The sequence below is a fragment of the Muntiacus reevesi genome, chromosome X (assembly GCF_963930625.1).
Source record: "Muntiacus reevesi chromosome X, mMunRee1.1, whole genome shotgun sequence".
NCBI lineage: Eukaryota > Metazoa > Chordata > Mammalia > Artiodactyla > Cervidae > Muntiacus > Muntiacus reevesi.
In genome coordinates this window covers 121,825,639-121,850,817 of record NC_089271.1, presented here as the reverse complement: position 1 = coordinate 121,850,817, position 25,179 = coordinate 121,825,639, and the positions used below count along the sequence as shown (strand labels likewise).

The 25,179-nt window shown below is 37.7% G+C and overlaps 1 protein-coding gene and 1 non-coding gene across 7 annotated transcripts in view; one reads left to right on the top strand and one right to left on the bottom strand.

Moving 5' to 3' along the window:
• SMARCA1 (SWI/SNF related, matrix associated, actin dependent regulator of chromatin, subfamily a, member 1) overlaps positions 1-24,964 on the bottom strand; it is a 69,048-nt gene extending 44,084 nt beyond the window's left edge. For all 6 annotated transcript variants that reach the window (XM_065915560.1, XM_065915561.1, XM_065915562.1 and 3 more), the window contains exons 1-11: positions 24,642-24,964; positions 19,961-20,047; positions 18,022-18,188; positions 17,612-17,712; positions 17,403-17,503; positions 14,296-14,475; positions 8,745-8,900; positions 7,493-7,624; positions 6,093-6,161; positions 2,397-2,506; positions 473-699 (exon numbers count right to left, since the gene is read on the bottom strand). In XM_065915560.1, coding sequence (XP_065771632.1) covers positions 473-699; positions 2,397-2,506; positions 6,093-6,161; positions 7,493-7,624; positions 8,745-8,900; positions 14,296-14,475; positions 17,403-17,503; positions 17,612-17,712; positions 18,022-18,188; positions 19,961-20,047; positions 24,642-24,815 — 1,504 coding nt within the window. In that variant the 5' untranslated portion in view covers positions 24,816-24,964. The remainder of the gene's footprint in view (positions 1-472; positions 700-2,396; positions 2,507-6,092; positions 6,162-7,492; positions 7,625-8,744; positions 8,901-14,295; positions 14,476-17,402; positions 17,504-17,611; positions 17,713-18,021; positions 18,189-19,960; positions 20,048-24,641) is intronic.
• Positions 20,161-20,231, top strand: LOC136154985 (small nucleolar RNA SNORD112). The gene has a single exon (XR_010660679.1). It is a non-coding gene; the product is annotated as a small nucleolar RNA SNORD112 (small nucleolar RNA).
• Positions 24,965-25,179: the final 215 nt, after the last annotated feature.

Sequence of the window (25,179 nt, the reverse complement as noted above, 5' to 3'; positions counted from 1 at the left end):
AGTCACTTCAGTCGTGTCTGACTCTGTGCGACCCCACAGACGGCAGCCCACCAGGCTCCCCCATCCCTGGGATTCTCCAGGCAAGAACACTGCAGTGGGTTGCCATTTCCTTCTCCAGCTCATGAAAGTGAAAAGTGAAAGTGAAGTTGCTCAGTCGTGTCCGACTCTTAGCGATCTCATGGACCTGCAGCCTACCAGGCTTCTCTGTCCATGAGATTTTCTAGGCAAGAGTACTGGAGTGGAGTGCCATTGCCTTCTCTGGGCTACAGTCTACAAGGGCACAAAAGAGTCAGTCACAACTTATTGACTAAACAACAACATACACAGCCCACAGGACAATTCCTAACCAAAGAGTAAGTACTCAACAATGTGTGCTGAATAAGTGAATGAATGAATGATGAATGACTAAGCAAAATGTTAGTCATATACAATATTAAGCTATTTCACATTAATTTGAAGATTTGTAACTTACCCTGTTCTTTGAGTTTGGCCAATAGTTTATCAAGGACTACCATTTTACCACTGTTGCTAACAATGTGCTCATCAGTGGTGTAGGGGGGACCAGGTTCAGCACCATCAAACAGGTAAGGATGATTGCAACACTTTCGAAGCTGCATCAGAATGTTTAAGAGTCGCATCTTGTCCATTTTGCCAGCAGAGTTTAAAACATCAATATCTTTCATCAAGATTTTTGTATACCTAAAAATTTAAACTATAATTAATCATCAACTATTATACAGGCCTAACATCAAGAAATGTCCCTTTGGGAAAAAAATGCCCTTTTGATAATCTGCTTAGATTCCTATTTAAAGAAAAACAAAAAGATCTGATTGGAGACTAAATCTGATGAGCAAAACCAAAAAATTATCGAGGATTTGAGTATTTTAACTTGTATGCTGCCTATAAACCGATTTCCTCCTGCTTTTATCCATTGCTAAAAATTGCCATCAGTTGATAACAATTCAGACAACTACATACGATATTATTTAATAACTACAATATTTGCTCAAAGTTGGCATCCAGCTTTTACTTGTTTGAGCCAGAAACAGTTGAAATTTCTTATACCTGTCTTCATAGGTCATTTTTTTCTGACCCTATAAACATTTTTCTTGTCTTTTCCAGACCTTCACCCAGGAAAAAAAACAGATCTATGTATCCACCTGGGGAGCAGTAATATTTAATTCTAACAATAGCCAACTTGTACTGAGTGCAAGTGCCAGGCATATGAATCATCTTGTTAAATCTTCACAACTCTGAGATATGTACTCCACTTTACTGATGGAAATTCAGGCAGCTAAAAGAAGTAAAACAATTTATTCAGAGCCACAGAAAGGGACAAAGCAAGGGCTTGATCTTACTTCTGAGTCTAGAGAAATATGCTCTTTACCACTACCCTATACTGGCTTCAATAATAGAGAAGTGTCTATATAGTGTAAGTTATCTAATTTTATTTATATAAGCAACACTTTGCTTCTCTTACTAGCATTATTACATTAACATGTTCAATTTATATCAAATTTATGATTCTGTGTGACTCCTCTTGTCAATTTCCTGCTCTGCTTGTATTTCTCAAACCAATCCAGCTTCTATTTTTTTTTTTTAATTTATTTTTTTATTTTTCAGTGGGTTTTGTCATACATTGATATGAATCAGCCATAGAGCTACACCAATTCCCCATCCCGGTCTCCCATCCCACCTCCCTCTCCACCCGATTCCTCTGGATCACCCCAGCCCAAAGGGCCCGAGCACTTGACTCAAGCCTCCCACCTATTTTTATAATATCTACAATCATTGATATTTTCACTCATTATTATGGTTATTACTATTTTCATTGATGGAAAAAGCAAGAATAACTAACAAATGTGCCAGTGACATTATCCCCTTTAACTCTGACATCATTCTTATAAGTAAAGTATTATTATCACCATTTTACAGAAGGGAAATTGAGGTTACATAACTTGTCCAAGCTAAATAGCCATTAAGAGGCAAAGCATGGACTCAAACACAGGTCTACAGACTCCCCATATACTCTTTCCTGAAGGTTAAATAAAACACTCATCAATTTTATATTAAAATATTTGAACTACATAACTTGGCACTTAAACCTAAAATGTACTTTCTGAACTAAAGTCACAATTGAAACACTACAAAGTTAATTTTTTTTACCTTTATTACTATTTTTATTTCTTTTATTTTTTTCCAGTCCCCTGCTCTTTTTTTTTCATTTATTTTTATTAGTTGGAGGCTAATTACTTTACAATATTGTAGTGGTTTTTGCCATACATTGACATGAATCAGTCATGGATTTACATGTGTTCCCCATCCTGATCCCGCCACCCACCTCCCTCCCCAATAAATCTTTATACATAAATTCTAGCGGAAATAAAATAACTCACCATTCTCGCTGCATTTTACTCAGTCCCAAGTAAATCTTGATTTCCTTTTTAGGAGGCAGACTCTTCTCCACATCAGTTTTTATTCGACGTAACAAAAATGGTTTTAAAACCTAAAAAGTGAGTTTTTATAAGTGTTTATAAAACATTCAATATTATAAACCATTTATTTCATTGACAACACTCTAAAGTGAAATTTACTTCCCACTGTATAATCTGAAAAACACTATCAACACCAGTTGCTAATTTTCTTGGTAAAAAAGAACCAAGTAACGGCCCATTAGCAAATCAGAATAAGGGGCCTAAATTAGACATCCATGATTTGATGGCACAAAAGACAGTAAAAATTAAGACAACAAGATTACTGACTATTGAAAGAGTACAAAAAGAATCTTTTTAAAATAATCTGCTGTCATATAATATTTGTAAACCTGAGAGGAAATCTGAGATCAGAGTATGAATCAGAGTGTCTCTAAAAATGCAATAAAAATTCAAGCCATTTAAAAATGGCTTTAATATATGAATGAGAAGAAAATGGTTCAATGAAAAAGAAGATCAGAACAAAAAGAGAAAAAACATGAAATTATTCGTGTATACCTGCAAGGCAGATTCTATTACAAGAAAAAAAAACATCTCTGGGGCACCTGAATGTGCCAGACAATGCACCATGAACTTTAGAATCTAGAGTATTAAATCCTTACAATAAGTCTTTGAGGGAAAGATGTTTATTTCAATTTTAGTAACATCACCAAATTCACTCTGCTAGTAAATGGTAGAAACAGTAACCAAACCCACATCAGGGTGATTTACATTTAGCTCAGTCCCTGATTATTTATATGGTTGTAAACTGGGCAAGTTTTTTAACTTTTCCAAGCCTGTTTCCTCATTCATTCATCCAAAACATATAGATTTATGGTATATATCTATGCTAAGCATTTTAAATGGGGATAAAGATACCTATTTCCAAGACTGCTGTGACAATCTGTGGTAGTACATAAGTAGAGTTTAACCACGATAGACATCAGTAAACTGTAGCTATTATTACTAGAGATCCATGGGAGGTAAGGAAAAGGGAAGTGTAAAAGAAGACTTTTGGTTTCCTGTTTGGGCCTCTTAAATTTGTCTAAGTTGCATTTTTAAGAGTTTAAACTGTCTGTGAGACATTCAGGCAGAACACGCAGATGGCAGTGGGATTTGTAAGTCTTGAGCTTAGGAGAGAAACAAGGAGAGAGAAATTTGGGAGTTATAAGTATAGAGGTATAGCTGAAACTGTGGAAGTGATCCTCCGGGAGAGCACATATGAAAAAGGAAATCAAAGACAAAGCCCTGCAACACTAAACTTTCAGGGACAAAGAAAGAAAAGCCCATGATGGGGACAGAAAAGAACAGCCAAAGAGATAAGACAAAATGTATCCCATCCCCAGACACTAAGCAAGAAAGCACTTCAAACAGGCATGGTTAGAGGAACGAAGTATTACAGAGAAGTCAGGGCACTGACCAAATGGTATAATGAAAAATCACAAATACTTGTGAGGTTAAGTTTCAGTTGTATTTAATGGTCAGTGGACTCAGAAATGAATAGGACCCATCAGAGACAGAGTAGCCATTCCTCAGAGCTGACCAAGTTCCTGCTATGAGAGGCCCAGCTGTACTGCAACTTGTATGACAGGATTCTTCGAAGATTTGTCTTCTACGCCTCTGCATTCTTACAATAAGTTCCCTATTACATAAGGTCACTGGTTTCTGACTTGTTCTGTTTAACTCTAAATAAATATTTACATAACACATGATGACTGGTGGGGCTTCAAGTCAATAAAAAAATTTAATGAGCAGTTACTCTGGACCAGGCACACGGGGCACAATGTGGTGGAAAACAGATAGGATCCCTACCACATTAAATTTACATTTTTCTGGGGAAGGGGGAGAGGAGGAGAGATGAGCAATACATGTTTTTTTTTTTTTTAATTTATAAACAAAGACTGAAACTCTCATTAAAAACAGCAGACAAAAAAAAAAAAAAGCAAAATACATCTATACCCTCTCACAAAATTCCACTGAGTCAATTAACATTATAGTTGTACATTTTTAAAAAGAATGAATACTGACTTCCCTGATAGTCCAGTGGTTAAGACTCCATACTTCCAATTCAGGGGGCACAGTTTCAATGCCTGGTCAGTCGGGGAACTAAGATTCCCACATGCATCACGGCCAATAAAAAAGAAGAGTGAATAGACGATTTGGTGGTGGATGAAGAAGGGAGAAACTAAACTTTCAAATAGCTTAGCCATCAAGGGAATAAACCAGAATCACAGATTGAGAGGGACAGAGTGTTGAGGGAGTACTGTTCTGTGGATATAGGGAGGAGAGTCTAAGTGTGGGTTAGGATTTAATGAGGGAGATACTTGAGCATGTTTACATATTGAGGGAGAAGAGCCAACATGGAGAGAGAGGTAGAAAATTCAGCCAATAAAAAGGAAAACTTAAGGAGAAAAGCCTTAAGGAAACAGGAAAAGATGAGATCCAGGGTTCATGTTGGAAGAATTAGTCACTGCCCATGAATTTGAGCGAATTCTGGGAGATGGTGGAGGACAGAGGAGTCTGGCATGCAGCAGTCCATGGGGTTGTAAAGAGTCAGACAGGACTTAGTGACTGAACAACCACCAACAAGAGAAAGAAAACCTCTTCCATTCAAACAGAAGGTAATACAGATGCAGACATTCTTGGAAGATGGATATCCTTCAAGGAGTTCCTGCCTAATGACTTTTATTTCCTCTTTGAGAAAGGAATGACGTTACTTGCTGAGAAAGGAAGACAGGGAACACATGCGTTAGAGGTCTCGGGGAGACTGGGAAAAGTCTGAAATAGCTCTTACAGGAAGTGAGAGAGAATGCTGAAGAAGGCTACGAAGAAGGATCACCAACATCATCAAATCCCAGAAGGGGAAGGTATTAAGGGGAAGGTATTAAAGGAAATCAAACCATGTCAGCAAACATGAAAATGTAGTGGTTCCAACCTGTACAGTGGGTGTCATCTTCTTTATCAGTCAGTATTGAGCAGCCCCAGTACAGAGCAGGTCACTCTGTTAGTAAGTGGTAGAAGCTGAATTCAAACCCAGAGGACAGAGACACAGTTACATAATTTGTTTAGGGCTTTTAGGACAGAAATGGCAGATCAAGAGAGCAAGGGAGTTTGAGATATTGGCCCCCCAAAAAAGTGGTTCAAGTGATAGAGAACCTGCTCCTTGCTGAATACAGAAAATGTAACAACAGAAATGGGCTGATGGATGGGGGTAAAGCAGGGGTCCAGGCACTGGATGTCTTTGTGAGATAACAGAACAAGTACAAAAGGAGTAATATGAGTGAAAGAAGGATATAAGAAGCTGTTACCAAAGAAGGAAAAACTGGTGTTCAATGAATGCGATCTCATTCATGGGATCCATGGGGTAGGGGAAAGTGAACAGCCTCTACGGGAGAGGACCACATTGTCCATGGAACAGCGCCAAAGCAAAAGCGCTGTTCCACAGAGAGGCTGAGCATATAGTGGGAGTGTGTCTCCCAAAGAGGCTGTCAGAAAGGTTAAGAGAGAAAAACACTGAGACTGAGCTCAGAGGCACATCCACAGGTTCCAACAGATTCAGTATGCTTTCCAGCTCGGTTACATATATTTAATTACTAAATATTCCTATCTGCTATTACTTACTGCGTGAAGTCTTTCCACAAGTTTTTGATCACCAAGACAATTTTTAGTGTCAAACCAAGAATCAAAGTCCTGTGGAGGGGTGAAATTTCTGCAGTAAGTGTGTAGTTTTTTTTTTAAATAAATGTAACATTATATAAATTCTTACACAACTCATATAGCAATAATTCATTTTAAAAGCACTGTCAAAAATATGTTAACTGTTATGGCCAATATTATTTACTTCTGAAAATAAATACTGGAGCAGTTAACAAAATTTGAACACCATTATACAGGTACTCTATCAGCAGTTTTTCTTTAAAAGACTTTTATTAGGCTTCCCCATACCATAGTGGAGAAGGCAATGGCGGGCCACTCCAGCACTCTTGCCTGGAAAATCCCATGGATGGAGGAGCCTGGTGGGCTGCAGTCCATGGGGTCGCTAGGAGTCAGACACGACTGAGCGACTTCACTTTCACGCATTGGAGAAGGACATGGCAACCCACTCCAGTGTTCTTGCCTGGAGAATCCCAGGGATGGGGGAGCCTGGTGGGTTGCCATCTATGGGGTCGCACAGAGTCGGACACGACTGAAGCGACTTAGCAGTAGCAGCAACAGCATACCACAGCAGAATTATAACCAGTTAAGAAGAGTAGGAATAAGAATATAAAATGGAAGACATGCTAATGAAAATGTTAATCAAACAATAAAAATGAACAAAAGCAAGGTAAGGTATGCAAATAGGTAGCTGAACCTGATACTTTTTATTATCAATTAATATCAGTAATGAGGAAAATCAAGCTCCAAAGTCCTTAAATCATTCAATTCTGTTTGGTGCACTAGCATAACCTTGTGCCAATGATAAAAACAGTATAAATCAAACATTTATAAAATATGTTGCATTTCAAATCACATATTATAAGCTCTTTAGTACTCACCAAATGTTAATACCTGCAATAATTCAAGATTATTTCAATGACTCTACTTTCTGCTAAACTAGTATGCAGAAAGCCCTTCCAATTTAGTTAAAAGAAAATGTAGAAAGCACTATTCTGAACTCAGTCTACCTCATGTCATAAATTGTGGTGGCAATGTGATACAGGCAAACTTTAATAGGATAATCTCAAAGCAAAGAAACTTATTTCTCTAAATATCCTCATTTGAAAAAATTTCTATTCAAGAGCTAAACCACAAAGAATCACAGATGAAAAAGAACTGTCAATTTCCATCTATGGCAACCCACTCCAGTATTCTTGCCTACAGAATCCCATGGACCGAGGAACCTGGTGGGCTACAGTTCACAAGGTCGCAAAGAGTCAGACACAACTGAAGCGACTTAGCACACAGGCATACATTTTGTGTTTTGAAAACAGACGTCTGTGAACATAAGAAAATTATACTTCAAACGCACGACTTAAACTTACTTCTGCAGAATTAAAGACATCAGGCAATAAAAAGTTGAGTAGTGCCCAGAGTTCATGCAGGTTATTCTGCAAAGGTGTTCCAGTCAGGAGCAAGCGGTTAGTTGACTTAAAGTCACGAACAATCTCTGAGAGCTAGAAAAATAAGTTATGTTAACATTGTTTTATTTATCAGAATGTTCAACATTCAGTTCTTCATCCAACCCAAAACATTTTTTGAATAGAAGTTGAAATAACTATTAATCCTAGTTCAGGTGACATTGCCACAGTGAAGCACAGCTGAACAAAATATTATAGGCATTTCTACACTTACAAGAATGCAGATCACAGTCACATCTGAGACCCTTCCCCCACTTAAAAAAATTTATTTCCTTCTATTTTCGGTCCACAGAAACAGTCAGAACTCTTATGGAATCCAGGCTGGTCACTTTACAGCATAGAATCACCTTCTCCATGCCAATCATGTTCATCCACCACACCTCACCAACTTCTAACTTGGCCTGGTCACAATTTTTAAGCACCACACCTGAGCCCGTCTTCCCGGAATATCTTATGTTAACTTTCTAAATATAAAACCACAAAAATTAAAGCACAAAAAGTAGAAATCACAGTAATCTTATCAATAAAAAGGTTCATTTTATATTGCTCTTAAATTAACAATTATTTTCTAACATGTATCCTCTTATCGAGTATTAACTACAAAAGCACCACCTGGTGATTTTGCTTCAGTTCTGTCTCTGGTTCTCCCAAAGCAGACCAATGACCCAAAGAGAGGTTCATCATCATAACTGATGCTTTTTCTACTGTTGATGGAGTGGAATGGCAAGAAATATTGCTATTTTTCAGTGTTAACACCACACTCTAATTCACACAAGTCAGGTAATTCTAGAAAATGAGCTTTTTTCCTAATCCATACTAATACGTATAAGATAGCTCCTCAATAAAAAATAAACCAAACAAATGACATTTGTACACCAATACTGCAAAAATATTAAAACACTGTAGCATAATAGAGTTATTTAGACTGCAACAGGTATAGTAAATGAATTTTCTTTACATTAAAAACTGGGTTCAATTTTCATTTATCTTGTATTCAATCATTTAAACTCCAAAATCATTTTTAAAGCTGATTTTCATTCACATTCTTTGAATAAAATCACAATCTATCACTTTTTAAAATCTGAATACAGGGAAGTAAACCAATAGATGTGGTAGTTAAAAGAAACTTTAATACAGATATTCAGAACTAGCTTACCTTAGATTTTTCATTCTTTATTCTGTGAGCCTCATCAATGACAAGGTATCGCCAGTGAAACTTTTTGAATACAGATTTTTCTTTAATTACCATCTCATAAGAAGTAACACAAACATCCCACTCTCCTGGCATCATTTCATCACGAATAAAAGCAGCCTGATGCAAAACAAAGTTCCTTATATTAGAATATGCTGACAAGATGTCACAGAATTAAAGCATCAAGAGACTATTCTAGAATCATTTGGTCTCACTCATTTTAGAGACAGGAATGCTGAAGCCCAAAGGTACTTTGTGGTCAATTATCTGGATGACACGCTAATACTTCCATTAACGAAAGAGAAGCAGAGGCTTCCATTAAACAAGTACAGTATATTCAATGAACTGGAGAAGTTCGTATCACCAGAAGATGACAATTACTCTTCATACCACAAGGGATCAAAAGGACATGGGCAAAAGGAACTACTTTTGGAATACCATACTCTTAACAAGCTCCAAGCACTAACCAACATGATATCATTTTGATAAATGAAGAAAGCTCAACACACATGAGTGATTCCAACCTTTTGAGATCACTCCTATGTTTCCTTCACTTTCTAGCAGGGATGAGTGATAAACTCTGTTAAAGGGTCATGAAAGCCCATTAGTGTTTTTGTGAAAGTCCTGATGTTACGAGGCTACAAATGTGATTTTATAAAGGAGGCTTGCTCTATCTACTACGGGAATCTATTAAAAAAAAGTGAGACTGCTTAAAACTATTTTTAAATCTTCATGTGGCCAATGTGCAATGTGACTGAAAGTGCTTCTAATGTGTATTAACTGAATTCCAGATCATCTCTATTATGTGTTAAAATAAAAACAAAAAGGTTAACAGGGAGCAGCAAAATCTACACTGAGAAGGGGCTGATTAGTACTATAAATCTGAAATGACAGTGTTTAAACATAACTGACTGTTCATCTCAAAGTTGTTATTTCATAAATTCAGTTGTGTACCAAACATACCAGGGACACCCTCAACAAATATTCAATGAGCGCCCACTATGTATAAAAGGACTGCCTGGACTGAAGCAGAGGACAGGAAAAAAGGCCTCTGTAGATCTCAGCCTCACCCTGGGAAGTGGTCATAGTCAAAAAGTTAATTAAGACATTAGGGAGTTAGAGGCAAAATAAAAAGAACCAGGGCGCCAGACCCCATCTGGTCCTGCAAATACTTTATCCTTATTAGATTTTGTGAAATACTCACTTTAATGGTTCCTCCTACAGTTTCACAGAACATACACATATTTTAATTTAAATTAGCTCTGCTTTGAAACCTGTGTAACTATTTGATAGTTTCAGAGTTAAATATCGACAGAACATTCAATATCACATAATTCAAAAGTTCACATAGGTGACAAAAATTAAGGCCTTTTGAGATTCATTCAACATCACAGTCAGTAGCAAAACTAGAACTAAAACCAGATCTGTTTCCGTGTCCATGACCTTAGACGCCTCTAGAGTAGAAAAGGAAAGTGTCAAAAACTATGTTTGGAGGGCTCCCTTGGTGGTCCAGTGGCTAAGACTCTAAGCTCCCACCGCGGAGAGTCCAGGTTCAACCCCTGGTCAAAGAACTAGATTCCACACGCCTGCAACTAAAGATCCCACATGCCTGCGACTAAGATCCTGCTTGCCACAGCTAAGACCAGGTGCAGCCAAATAAATAAAACATTTTTTTTAAAAAGAATCACGTTTAGGAATCATACCTCTACATACTTCAGAACTACATTAGCTTCAAATAGGATCATGATTTTCTCAAATAATTTCCTACCTCAATTAAACACTTACTGTAGCCTACATCAAATATTTTATTACCAAATTGACCTCATGAAATGTTTACAGGAGGCCAGGAAAGTAAAAAGACCCAATATAGCTATCCCATGCAGTACAAATATTCAAATCTGTCTATAAGTAATGTTCCAGAATTTCTCTATACATAATGACATCAATCTTTAAGTGTTGCATATGGCACATTAATTATTTATGTAATTAACAATTACTGGTTCTCAAACTCTTTGACCATGGCCCACAGTAGAATTGTGTTTTAGGTTGCAATTTGGTATACATATGTGTTTGAGGACATGTTTTTAGAAAGAAACAATACATATTACATATTTTCACTCCTATTTTCTATTCTATCCTATCTCAATGTTTCCAAAAATTGTTGGCACCACCCACGAAGCTGAATCCCAACACATTAATGAGTGGTAATTTGTAAAACACCAACTTTGAAGGTTATTTTTCATGATTAAGAAGTTTTTGAAGTCTCTAGAAGAATTTCAGCCTCCCGTGGGGTAGAGGCAGGGCGTGCTAAGTCTCTTCAGTCATGTACGACTCTATGCAGCTGTAGCCTGCTAGACTCCTCTGTTTGTGGGACTCTCCAGGCAAGAATACTGGAGTAGATCACCATGCCCTACTCCAGGGGGTCTTCCCAACCAGGGGTCAAACTCATGTCTCAATCTCTTGCACCACCCTGCATTCTTTACCACTAGTGCCACCTGGGAAGTCCAGGAGTGGTAAAGAGATAGGGCACACTCCCTGACATAAATCACAGCAGGATCCTCCATGACCCACCTCCCAGAGTATTGGAAATAAAAGCAAAAACAAACAAATGGGACCCAATTAAACTTAAAAGCTTTTGCACAACAAAGGAAACTATAAGCAAGGTGAAAAGACAGCCTTCTGAATGGGAGAAAATAATAGCAAACGAAGCAACTGACAAAGAATTAATCTCAAAAATATACAAGCAACTCCTGCAGCTCAATTTCAGAAAAATAAATGACCCAATCAAAAAATGGCCCAAAGAACTAAACAGACATTTCTCCAAAGAAGACATACAGATGGCTAACAAACACAGGAAAAGATGCTCAACATCACTCATTATCAGAGAAATGCACATCAAAACCACAATGAGGTACCATTTCACGCCACTCAGAATGGCTGCTATCCAAAAGTCTACAAGCAATAAATGCTGGAGAGGGTGTGGAGAAAAGGGAACCCTCTTATACTGTTGGTGGGAATGCAAACTAGTACAGCCACTATGGAGAACAGTGTGGAGATTCCTTAAAAAACTGAAAATAGAACTGCCATATGACCCAGCAATCCCACTGCTGGGCATACACACTGAGGAAACCAGAATTGAAAGAGACACGTACACCCCAGTGTTCATCACAGCACTGTTTATAATAGCCAGGACATGGAAGCAACCTAGATGCCCATCAGCAGACGAATGGATAAGAAAGCTGTGGTACATATACACAATGGAATATTACTCAGCCATTAAAAAGAATACATTAGAATCAGTTCTAATGAGTTGGATGAAACTGGAGCCTATTATACAGTGAAGTAAGCCAGAAAGAAGAACACCAATACAGTATACTAACACACATATTTGGAATTTGGAACGATGGTAACGATAACCTTATATGCGAGATAGCAAAAGAGACACAGATGTATAGAACAGTCTTTTGGATTCTATGGGAGAGGGCGAGGGTGGGATGATTTGGGAGAATGGCAATGAAACATGTATATTATCATATATGAAATGTATCGCCAGTCCAGGTTCGATGCATGAGAGAGGGTGCTCGGGGCTGGTGCACTGGAATGACCCAGAGGGATGGGATGGGGAGGGAGGTGGGAGGGGTGTTCAGGATGGGGAACACATGTACACCTGTGGCGGATTCATGTCAATATATGGCAAAACCACTACAATATTGTAAAATAATTAGCCTCCAATTAAAATAAATAAATTTATATTTTTTTTAAAAAAAAGAAAAAAAAGAGAGAGAGGGCAGTAACCAATTAAATCCACTCTTTCTTGAAAACTCCCAGAGACACTTCATGGAGCCCATGGATTCCATATAATAAAATCGAAAACCATTGGCATACATGTTGGTGATGGACAGGAAAGCCTGGTGTGCTGCAGTCCATGGGGTTGCAAAGAGTCAGACGCAACTGAGCAACTAAACTGACTTTAGACATGATGAAAACACAAGCCCAGATATTTCTCAATATCTATGATCTTCAAGAAAATTACAGCAAAACAAATCAGTAATTTGGAAATACAAAATTTTTATAAGGAATGGTATTACATTTAAATAATAGCAGTGATCAGAAAGAGTTCTAAGTGACTAATTTTCTACTGGAAAATATGAGGCATAGAATCAAGCCTGTAATTCTAAATTTATGAGTTCAGTATTTCAATATTTAAATTATTTATAAGTTAAATTTAAATAAATTTAAGTAATTTTTCTTCAAGCAAAATGATAAGAATAAACTTACATAATTCATTATGTTACCACTCTTTTGAGAATATCTTTTGATAACCTATCTAAATATGCAAAATAGAATAAATCTTTACTCCAAACTATGTTCTCTGGAGGCAAAATAAAGACCAAGTTTAATAATAAGCTTTCTAAACTGATTATTCATTTTGGTATTTTTGCATAATTCATTATTTTTAGATTAATTCAACAGTCCTAAAATAATTGTAGCCTACTAGATTGACAAATAGTTAATTTAAACAAGAACCCTTAATTTCTAATATTTTCTAAGAATGTATGCAGACACCTATTCTTCTATTCAAAGATCAAAACTGAAAGCTGTGTCTATGCATAAACACAAAACACAAGATCCTCCGTACAAGGATAAAAGGTTCCATTCACGTGTGTCTGCATGTGCATGTGTGGATGTAAACAAGTCAAAGTCAAAAGTAAAAAAATTAAACTGAAATGCAAATTCATACACTTTTGGCATCAAAATAGCACAAATGATAGAATCACTGATAAAACAGATGGTCAATAAAATAAGATTTTTTTAAATAAAAAGTCACTCAGTGCAACTCAAAAGTGCTTAGATTAATGAGCTAGTTAAAAGTAAATGCAAATAAGCATAATAATGGATTTTCTGTTATGAATAGGTAATACATCTACCTCAGAAGAGTGTTGTGAGAATTAGCTCAATTAATATATTAAAAATGCTTACCTGGTACAGATGAACTTATCTGAAAGCAGAAATTGAGACACAAATGTAGAGAACAAACATATGGATACCAAGGAGGGAAGCAGGGGTGGGATGAGTTGGGATTCTGGGATTGACATATATACATCCCTATGTATAAAATAGATAACTAATGAGAACCTACTATATAGCACAGGGAACTCTACTCAATGCTGTGTGGTGACCTAAATGGGAAGGAAATTTTAAACAAAGATAGGGGATATATGTATACATATAACCGATTCACTCTGCCGTACAGCAGAAACACAACACTGGAAAGCAACTATATTCCAATTTTTAAAAAATGTATAGGTACATTGACAGAGATATACACAAACGTCAATAACAAGAAATAATGTGGTATTTTAAAAAAGCACTTACAAAAGAATCTAACACAAGAGTAAGCACAACTTAAGTGTTCTTCAGTAGTAGTCAACTCAAAAGTCTTTTATAGCAACAAAATTTAACCCCAGAAATGTTGTTATTCTTGATTGCCTTTTAAAACCTGTTTCTCACTTACTCTCGCATCCTTGTCTCCAACGAAACAAATAACACGAAGAGATGGGACCCATCGCTTAAACTCGTTCATCCAGTTGTGTAAAGTCGACTTTGGAACTAAAACCATGTGAGGTCCAGGAATGTTTCGATAATGTTTCAGGTAACCAAGCAAAGCAATCGTTTGTAAAGTCTTACCAAGACCCTGCATTATCATCACAGAGAAAAAAATCCACAATCACTTTTTATTTAATGAAACATTTGTTAGTAGCAACATTACAAAAGATATCTGCCAAGTATCTCACATTGGGAAAAGTTAAAAGACTTTTTTTTTAAGTGAATAACCATTCCAATTCAATACTTTGGCTGAGCACAAAAAGCAGCCAAGAACTTGCAGTTAGAAAGTTGCTCAACAAAGCAATTTTCTATTTAGGAGACTTTTACTCCTAAAGGAGTGAGCAACCCCATTTTTTTCTACTAGTTTGCAAAATTAGGAACTTTGTGTATTTCACAAAGACACATTTCCTTTATCAGCCTGCTTGCTGTTAGTGGTGGTGGTTTAGTCACAAAACGTTGGACACGCGTAGCCCTCCAGGCTCCTCTGTCTATGGGACTTCCCAGGCAAGAATACTGGGATGGGTTGCCATTTCCTTCTCCAGGGGATCTTCCCAACCCAGGGGTTAAACCCGCATCTCCTAGGTCTCCTGCACTGCAGTCGAATTCTTTACAAACTAAGCCACCAGGGGAAGCCCAGTCAGCCTGCTTAGATACCACTCTTCCTTTCCCATTGCCCTCAACATTATTACAGCCCAGGTTTGAAATATTCAGACTCTGCATCTCAAGAGATCTATAGCTCTATACTCGCATCTCATACACTTGAAGACCTAAGGAATCATAAGGGAACAAAACATAAAAGAACTTTGCAGCCAGAAAGGAACCTAGGAATCACCTAGTCCAGGTGACTTTTTAAGAAAAATAATATACTGAACACCCATGAACCCACTACCTAACCTACGGGAAAAGGAACTATGTTCTATGTCACATGACCTTTTAAAACACTTTCTGACTTTGTCTCTAGTCAAGGTATATATTTCTTTTATAAACCTAAGCTAAAAGCTATTTTTATAGGCTTTATCCTGCCTGACATTTTACTTATGAGATGGGTTTTATGGATGCTATTCATTAAAATCTTAAAATGAAAAAAAAATCTTAAAATGTTTATACTCCTTAACCAAGTAATTCTGCTTCTAGAAATACTATGGAAATAATCTGAGAGGTGCAGAAAACTAAATTACAAGGGTCCTCATAACAGTATTATTAGACATCAAGTAGATATATATATATATATCGACCAATATATACTATATACATATATATTATACATACTATATATATATAATACATCAACCAATCCATATGAAATGAATAAAATTATGTTACCTTCCTAGAATTAATTATTATGCAGTAATTAACAATTATTTTTACCAAAATGTTTTAATTATGTGGAAAATATGTACGAATGTGAAGAAATCAGAATACCAAATACAATATGACCTCAAATATGAAAAATAAATAAAACCAGAGGAAAAAGGCTAAAAAGAAAATATGCAAACTGTTACGTATTGTTGTTTCTAGGTAATAAAAATAAAACTTACTTTAAATTTTTTCCTGATTTTTTTCCCAAATTTTCTAGCATCATTAAACTTTCTCCTTTTTAATAATTAAAATATAACTGGTATCGGCATAAATTCAATATAAAAGATCTTTAGTTAATTCCTGTTTAGACAGACTGCAGCCAAGAGGAGCTTGGGGCAAATAATCCTAGTCTCCCTTGTCCTGGAGAAGGAAATGGCACCCTCCTCTGGTATTCTTGCTTGGGAAATCCCATGGACGGAGGAGCCTCGGGGACTACAGTCCATGGGGTTACAAACAATTAACTAAGCTCCTTCCTGCCTGAGCTGACTGCAGTTTTCAACCCAGAATACAAAACGTAAGGAGTTCCAGACTCTGGATTTAAAGGACCTGCCACACACCTACCAGTTGCTTAGCCAGGGATGAGTACTTATGGAACCAACGACTACGCTACAAGCTATGGAGCATAAATAGTCATGTGGCTCATATGGACAAGTGATTGCAAATATGGCTCTGGAGTCATAAATAGGAGTATCACTGCCCTCTCTTAACCCACACTGTATATATTTGGTCTTAAAATGTCAAACCAAGTCTTCATATACTCCTCTGACCTCCTGAATTAGCATTTTAAATGGCCTTACTTTTTCTCTTTGGTCATTTTTTTTTTTTTTTACACAGTGCACCCTCAGAATCCACAGCTTTCACATCCAGGTATTCAACCAACCGCAGATCAAAATCCGCAGAGGGCCCAACTGTGCTATGCCATTCTACATGAGGACTTGAGCTTCCACAGATTTTGGTATCCACGGGGAGTCCCTGAACCAATCTACCCCTTATATGGAGGGACGACTATACCTCCCATCAATTCTCAGCTCATTTCCTGACCCAGCTGGCACTCTACTATATCAAGACTCAATACTGCTCTTCACTTTTTTGTTCTTTATTCCATCTATTCACACTTTGTTTGATCACACACAGAGGCATTTACATTCACTCATGCATGCATTCATTCATTTAGCATTTGGCTTTTAGCCCCACCTCAGTCCCAAAAGGATTTCAGGTAGCCTACAATGAAAACATGGAACATAAATTAATGGTCAAAGAGAAATAAAGAGGGCCAAGGAAAGTAAAAGGTAAAGAATAGGAAAAGGCACAAAAGACACAATGGGCAGACCATTAAAAGTTACACAGATGTTCCATTTCGGCGTTCACTATAGTTCTGAGCTCCTTGGAAACCAAAGTGCAAATATCGACAAAAGTACAAGGAGGTTTTTTTTTAATACCATTTGAGGAAATTTCAATAACAAATCTGGGGGCCTGTGAAAGAGTATGTTCCAGAGGTTAAACAATTCTAGACATTACAAATACTTTGTATGTTACAGCTAAATAAAACATCTAGCCCCCAAACTCTGGGGCAGGTGGGAATTTCAGCTTGGATATTTCAAATTTACATAAAATTATTGATAAATGAGAATGGGTTTTTAGCTACCAACTCCTTACCATTTCATCAGCCAAAATACCGTTGACTCCATTTTCATACAAAGAGATCAACCAGTTCAGTCCTCGAATCTGATAATCTCTCAGTGGTCCTCCTTTCACATCTGGAAAAAAAATAAATCAAGGCTCACATACTTTCATTAGTACAACCAAGTAAAATTTTTCTAAAACTAAACTGAAAACAAAAAACATCAACATGATGAGGTACTTACACGAAGGTGACACTTCAAATCTAACACACACATTAGATGTTTTCCGACTCTCTGAGAGGAGCTCTTCATCTTCTTCTTGTTCTGTGCGCCTGTGACGGTAGCTGAAACAGAAAAAGAAATATCTTCATATTCAATCCAAATGCTAAGGTGTCAATTAAGTCAGTATATTCTGTTAATATCTTTTATGACAAAAAAGTTATCTAGAGTCTTGCATAAAAGTTGATAAAACCAGCTGACATTTTTATTGGTTGACTTCTATTGAGAAAAAAAAATATTGTCTCTAAAACATATTTTCACAGGTGATAACCTTGTTTTTTGGATATAAAATCACACTAAATACATGAAGAAGGAAGGCAAGTATGAAGGGCAGGAGGAAAGGAGGGAAGAAAGTTAGAGAGATGCCAACATACTCTCCAACAGAAATTAAGCTCTGCTTGTCATCTTTCTTTATTCGAGGGCGTCCCAATTTCATGTTCAGAGGAGATGTTGGAGATTTCTGTGCTGAAGGTTGAATGAAATGTGCAAAAAGCTCTGTCTGCTTCAGTAAAAATTCAAATCTCTTTGCTCGATCTGCTTTCTAATTTACAAGACAAAAGAAAAAGTAATGATTTCCTTTTGTGTTCTTTCAAAATTTAACAAATACACACATTGCAATTAATTTGTACTACACTCTAAGTACTTTAAACATACTAACTCATTTAATTCTTTTGATAAATCTATGAGGTAGGTACTAGTATTATCCCCATTTTACTGATGATAAAAAATAAAACTGAGGCCCACAGAGGGTAAGTAACTTGCCCAAGCTCCCACAGCTAATAAGGAGAATTTGGAAATGGTATTTTCAGATTGTCTGAATAGAAGCCAAGTGATCTGACAGGCTTAATAAATGCCTCAATAATAAGTATTCTACTTAAAGTATTGGGGTCAAAAAGCAAATTCTGAATGGTTTGGAAAGCCAAGAATTTTCATCTAGAAATAATTTAAAACTCAGAATATAGTGTCATCTTCTCTCAAAATATTTTCAATGATTTGGTACAATACATTTCTCTCTTCAAGTATAGTGATCTGCAGAATTGTGGTTTATGCTAAAAGTATATAAAGTTTCTCCCGAAAGTGAGGACTTAAGAGAAAAAATATACACACACACATATAACTGAAACTGTTAATACACATTAGCAATTCAAAAGTGTATGTTATAAATTCTAAATAAATTTTAAAAGGTCATATAGCTTATACAAATAAACACAATAAAATTTTTTCACTAAAAACATCTTAAAAGATCAAAAGACTATTTATAATTCTAGATAAAGAAAAAAACAAAGGTGATTTTTTTAATTCCCAGTCACTTTCTAACCACAGGGTAGACAATATTTGATTACCAATGAAGGATGCATAATTAATAACATAAGAATCTTCCAAGAATTCATTACCATAAATACAAGAATTAGACAAATACATTCAGACCAGTAGCTGGAAGGAGGCCAAAATCTTTCCATTTTATGTTATCCTCACTGGAATGTTGTTTCTAGAGTTGTTAAAACATTAACTTGTCCACGTTAGATGTGGCCTTAAGTGTTAAGGCACTGAGTTCTGTAAAATCACTACAAACGACTGAAAAATGTACTTCATCTCTACTTACTTTCAAAAACAACCCCTTGACAAAAAAAATTCAGTTCCAACTATCCATTTATTTCTCTTTTCAGTTAACCAAGTTTACTGGTTTTGAAAAATCCCAAGGCATAAAAGTCCAGTTAAAATTAAAGCTAAAATATGGGTTTTGGTGAGGTAAAATTAAATAATGAAATGTACAGCAAAGCACTAGGTAGGTATATCTAAGGTTATATTGCTTAAATGTGTAATATTTTCATACACTGAGCAATTAGCCTTCCCTCAAAAAGATATATTACATGTTTCATAATATGGAGCATTCATTCACATATCCAGAGCAAAGAGAGAGAGAGGAAAAAAAATACCAGGCTGGTTTTGTGACCTGCTTTCTCTCAGCCACACTGATATTGCCACTTATATTTTCACTTTGTGGATAAAATATTTCTAGCATAAAACATCCTATTATGGGGTTAAGAGGGCTAAACAAAAACGAAGAGATGTGGCTTCTGGTCTCAACTATTCCATATCATTTCTCTGATACTCTATTTCCTCATCTGAAAATGAGGAGATTCATTTATCCAACAAAAATCTATTATGATGGATTATATATTAAATTACTTTTTAATTCTAAAGTCTATGATTCTGTATTCATCATATACACACATGTATTTTTTAATCTTTCACATCTTCTCTATAAAAATCAACTACTGTATTCACTCTTCTACCCAAGAACATATTTACCATTTTCTCTTCATATTCTGGATCCATTTCCTTTTCAGATTTAGAAGCTTTAACAGCAAGTTTGAGTTGAAATGGAGAAACGTTTTTCTAGAATTTCAAAGAAAATAAATCATCAAATTGCAAAGCAAGGTCAGCATTCTCATTTGAAGAAAATAAAAAGTAATTAAATACTAAATAAATAAATCCACATGGGCCATGCATGGACCAATGATGAGAGCATGTCATGAACAAGGCTTATGATTAATCCAGTTCTGTGCACCTGAGGTCCAATTAAAAAAAATCCAAAGAATTGTAAAGCCAGAGAAATAATACTAATTAAAATAAAAACCAAAAGGTGGGGAAATGAGCCTTTTCACCTATTGTGTAAAGTGAAAGAAGTGCATAACCACTCAAGAGGAGATTCAAAACCTAGGATATTTTCAACCACAAACCAAAGAATTCAAGGAAAGTAAATATTAATTCTCAAAGGTGCTTCTTTATGTAATGGAAACAAGCCAAACTTTCATGAGAAAAGACTGTGGTTTCTGCTCCTGAAAAGATGTAATTTTTTAATACTGTTTTTATATTTTAATTGTAACATTAAAACTTTTATGTACTGCAGTGTGATCACCTATATTTGAAACAATGAAACAGTAGTTTCAAACTTCTGGTTTATGTTAATTTTCTCCAACTGGACAGAAAACCTTTTAAAAGTATATACATGAATATCTTGTAGAAGCAGTTTCTCAGGGCTATTATTAACCTTTGATATTTAAATCACTGTAATTTAATGAATAGTAACATAAATCAGCTACTTAAAATTACTGAAATTATCTAGGGGGTTATGTCAGGTACCCTATCCTTTTTAAAGACAAGCTTGTACTTATAAACAGATATGTAGAATATACCTCTATCCCTGAAAGAAATCAAGAAATAAAATAACAAAAATATAAATCTACCCATTAGTTCCAAAGTGGAGGGCATTTGAGTTTTAACGCAGACTGCAAAGTCAAAACACAAATCTGTGAAAACTAAAGAAATTATGTCCATTTGAGCATGACTTTTAACAGCATGTTCCTAAAAGCTTGGGTCATAAATCAATAGAAGAATGTGATCTTAAACAAGAAAAATCTGGCTCCGGTAGTTAATAAATGTTTTCCAACATTTACTTAAATTTCTATTTTGAGGAAATCCAAACTAAGCTTATGGAATTTAACCCTGATCAGGGTTCTCCTTTGGAGCACTGATTAGATACTGTCCAGTTATTCTTAGCCCCAATAACAGCCGTCTTGATTTACAGCATCTCATACGTATATATGTGGGATGTTTTGAATGTAATTATGGATGGATGAGAATAGAAACTACTCAAATGCCCTCAATACCACACTTTCAAACTGTCACATATGCTAGAAACCCTCTTTTATTTTCAAAGCAAAAAGTAAAGAAAATTGGATAAGAAAATCCTTTATCGTTCCTTGAAAAGCTAAATGAAATCTACTTTACAAGTTTCAAAAATTACCTCTCCTCAAATACCTGAGTATATATCTAATAATGTGGAATGCAAATTTCACTTACAGAAACTAAAGCTTTACTATTCGAAAAACACTTGTTACTTTTTCCTTACCTTGTAGTAGAATATCATAAAATTTTAATTATATGATATATTAAAATTCCTAATCGTGAGCATTGCCATTTAAAGCAGTAGGCAATTACTTAATTGGCACTATCTTTCACAACAAATTTTAAAATATCTACCTTCAAAATCTTCCCATTTTTGTATGTGTATGTTTTTGCAAATATACCTCTCATCCCAGGAAATGTAAAAGGTGACAAAGATATTCTAAAGAATTCCTTATGGGTTTTCTCATCTGGTAGTCTAGATGCTATAAGAATGCAACACAAGGTCACCAAGATGTCCTGTTTTAAAGACCATGACCTTTTTCTTGACATTTTCATTACCAAAAATACCAACTCCAATTTTCACGGCGTTGGGTTATCCAACTGTCACTTAGAAAAAGGAAGTTCAAGAACCAGAAGGTAAGCAAAAATACCCTTCTTAGCTAAATTTCAGAAGACAATCCACTCTCATCTACTTTATGCATCATGAAAATGCTCTCATTCAGAGACTATTTTCTTTTATTTAATATATACACAATTTCAGCATGATTGATAATCTGGTTTCCCATTCTACAGAGAGTAAAAGCAGCAGCAAACGACTTGGGAACCACCACTTGAAGAAGACACCCTGGCAACAGCAAGAGGAATGGCCAAAGCCAGGGACTGAAACTTCAGTTCCACTGCAGGAATCGCCCTTCTGCTGGGCGTTCAGGTGATTTCCCTCCCCCTGGTGGATCACTTGTAATTCTGTATTTTACATTTGTTTTATTTGAAATGTTTTGTTACATCTACGTCCTTTATCATAACAGAGGATGAGATGGTTGCATGGCATCAACAACTCAATGGACATGAGTTTGAGCAAACTCCAGGAGATGGCCAAAGACAGGGAAGTCTGGCATGCTGCAGTCCATGGGGTCACAAAGAATTGGACACCACTGAGTGACTGGGCAACAGTCTGACAATTGAGGGAGGAGACTGAAAAATTATGAAAAAAAATCAACACAATATTGAAGTGTCTGGGAGATGGTTATTTAATTGAGGGGAAACAACCTCTTAGGTCTTAAATGCCTTTGTATCACTGTCAGAGTACAATAACTGACACACATAAGAAAAAGGCATTTAATCTGCACTTTTAGGACACCAGTTAAGGCGTCAAGGCAGCGTGTAAATATTTAGAATGGGGGGAGGTACCAGATTACTTTATTTGAAGGAATGGTACAAATGAAAGCACTTAAGCAGATGTTTTGGATATTCAGATTTTCAAGGAAAAATTAAAAATAAAAAAGAAGCAGTGACTAAAGTAGTAAACTTCAGATATCCAGGAAGTTCCAGGCAGCATCTCATTTCCCTGTGCTGAACGGACAAATGAGGTACTATTAGGGCAATTTCTGATGAGGCCACAGAGTTACATCAATATCTATGCCTCAACTCAGTGATTATACAGGTTTTCTATTGATTCCCAATCTCTTCATAATCCAAAAAATTTAATACACCCTGGAGATTCTAGAACCTTGATTGCCGTACAAAAGACGGGTGAGCACTTACATTCGTCCAGTCTAGGGAATAAAAGGCACCTAGACACGCTGCTGAAATTTCCCAACATTGATTTATATTGATGCTTGGTATTTGGCCCAGCTTTAATCACTGATATTGTCTTACCGATCAAGATCTTAAATGCGTATGTTTTCTATGGTTTTCACTTAGCACTACAATAGTCTTTCTGTTTAGGCAACCTTGTAATAGTAAAATATGTCACTTAAGCAACTGCTGAATTTAAAATTACTCTAATTCAGAGCGAAAGGTGTTAATTTCCCTCAAAAGCTTTTCATTTGGTCGTATAGTATCATATAATGATTCAGACAAAGCCACTGGAGATCGCTAAAGCATAATTCTCATTACCTACCTTTTTTTTTTTTTTAATTGCGATATGTCTACTCGTAAATGGAAAAAAATCCAGCCATAAGCAATTTTATTATACATGAAACATCCTTATGCCCCATCCTATTCTTTATCTTAATTTTTCAGCGAGTTTCCTAGTTTTTATTTGCACGTCTCGGTCCATACGACATATGCCTTACGGAGATAATACACATTTTTCTGGATCTGGCTTTAATAGGTGTCAGAGCGGTCCCCTTATGTACAGTAGCAGCAGTTCATTCTGGCGAGGCTGAGTTTTAAAAAAATTAAAAAAAAAAAGAAAAAAACCTGCGTGTGTCCAGGAGCCAGCAGCGCCCACTAGGAAAGAGAGGCGGAAGCCTGGAAGGCTTGGGGCCGGATTGGGGGACCATTTGGGTGGCCCTGGAGTGAAACACTATACCGTCGGGGGCGGGGCAGGAGAGGGTGAGGGTGCACACGTTGGAAATTTTCCTAAGTCAGCGTCCACGGCGCCTCAGGTTGGGGTTTGGATTGGAAGGGGGCGGGGGTACAACGCCGAGAGCTCATTTTCTCGGGGTGACACCCCCGCCTCACTCAGCAGGCGGGGACCAAACGAACAAGAGATGATTTTTTTTCTTTTTTTCCCTGCCACCCAAGGGGCCGACACTGCCAATCAAAGATGGAAAAGTCTCTCCTCTCGTCCTCCGCCTCCCCACCACCGGCACCTGGAAATTCAAATTTTAAAAAAATAAGCCTCCAGCAAAACCCCTTTTGCGCGAGTGTGGGATTGAAGGGCCCAGATTTCCCAGGCAGAGGCCGACGGGAAGAGGGGGAGAGAGAGCGAGAGGAGAGGGAGAGGCGGAGGCTTTTTCCTGCACGGCCCCATCCCCCACCCCGTTACCCCAGTTCCGGGAACGCGAAGGGGGCCGGGGGCTGTTGGGGGGCTCCCCAGCCCCCCAGCCCCGGGATAACGGGAACCAGCCACCCCGCGCCGCGCCCGCGCCCCGCCCCCGCCCTCCCGGCGGCGAGAAGGGAAGGGGGAGGGGAGCGAAGCCGAGACTGTTCCGCCGCCCCCACCCCGCGCGCCCGCCGCCCCCAGCCCCGCCGAGCTCTGCGGGTACCTGTCGGCGCCCAAAGGTCAAGGTTTGGGCCCCTCGGAGGGGCCCGGCGCAGGATTTGTCCACCGCATACACACCCCCTTCCTATTTACCTCCTTCTTCTTCTCGTCCTTCTCCGTGGCCACGGTGGCTTCGGTGGCCGCGGCGGCCGCTCCCTCCTCCTTAGAGGTGGACGGCCCCGGCTGATCGTCCTCTATGAGCACGATCGCGGCGGTCGCATCAGAGGCTGCCACGGTGCCTGCCACTGCGGCGGTGTCCGGCTCCATGGCGTTGGAGCGGGAACGAGGAGGGGGACAAGCAAGGGGACGAGGGCTCCGGGGCGGCGGCAGTGTCTGCACTGGAACGAGCTGGATGGAGCAGGGGTGGGGAATCACTCGCTTCCAACCCCTTCGTTCGGGCCCCCCTTCTTTAAATAACCCTCAACCCTGCCCCACTTCCGTCCACCCACCCTACGTCATGGCCTCCCCCCGTCACCCTCCCCCCTTCCTCCGCCCCCCCCCCCCGAACGATCGCGAGACTCCCCCTCCCCACTCGGAGCCCGGGCGGCCCCGCACGACCAACTGTTGCCTGAGCGTGGGGCGCGGACAGGGGTGGGGGCGGGAACCCACAGCCCGCGGCCCCCTGAAAATC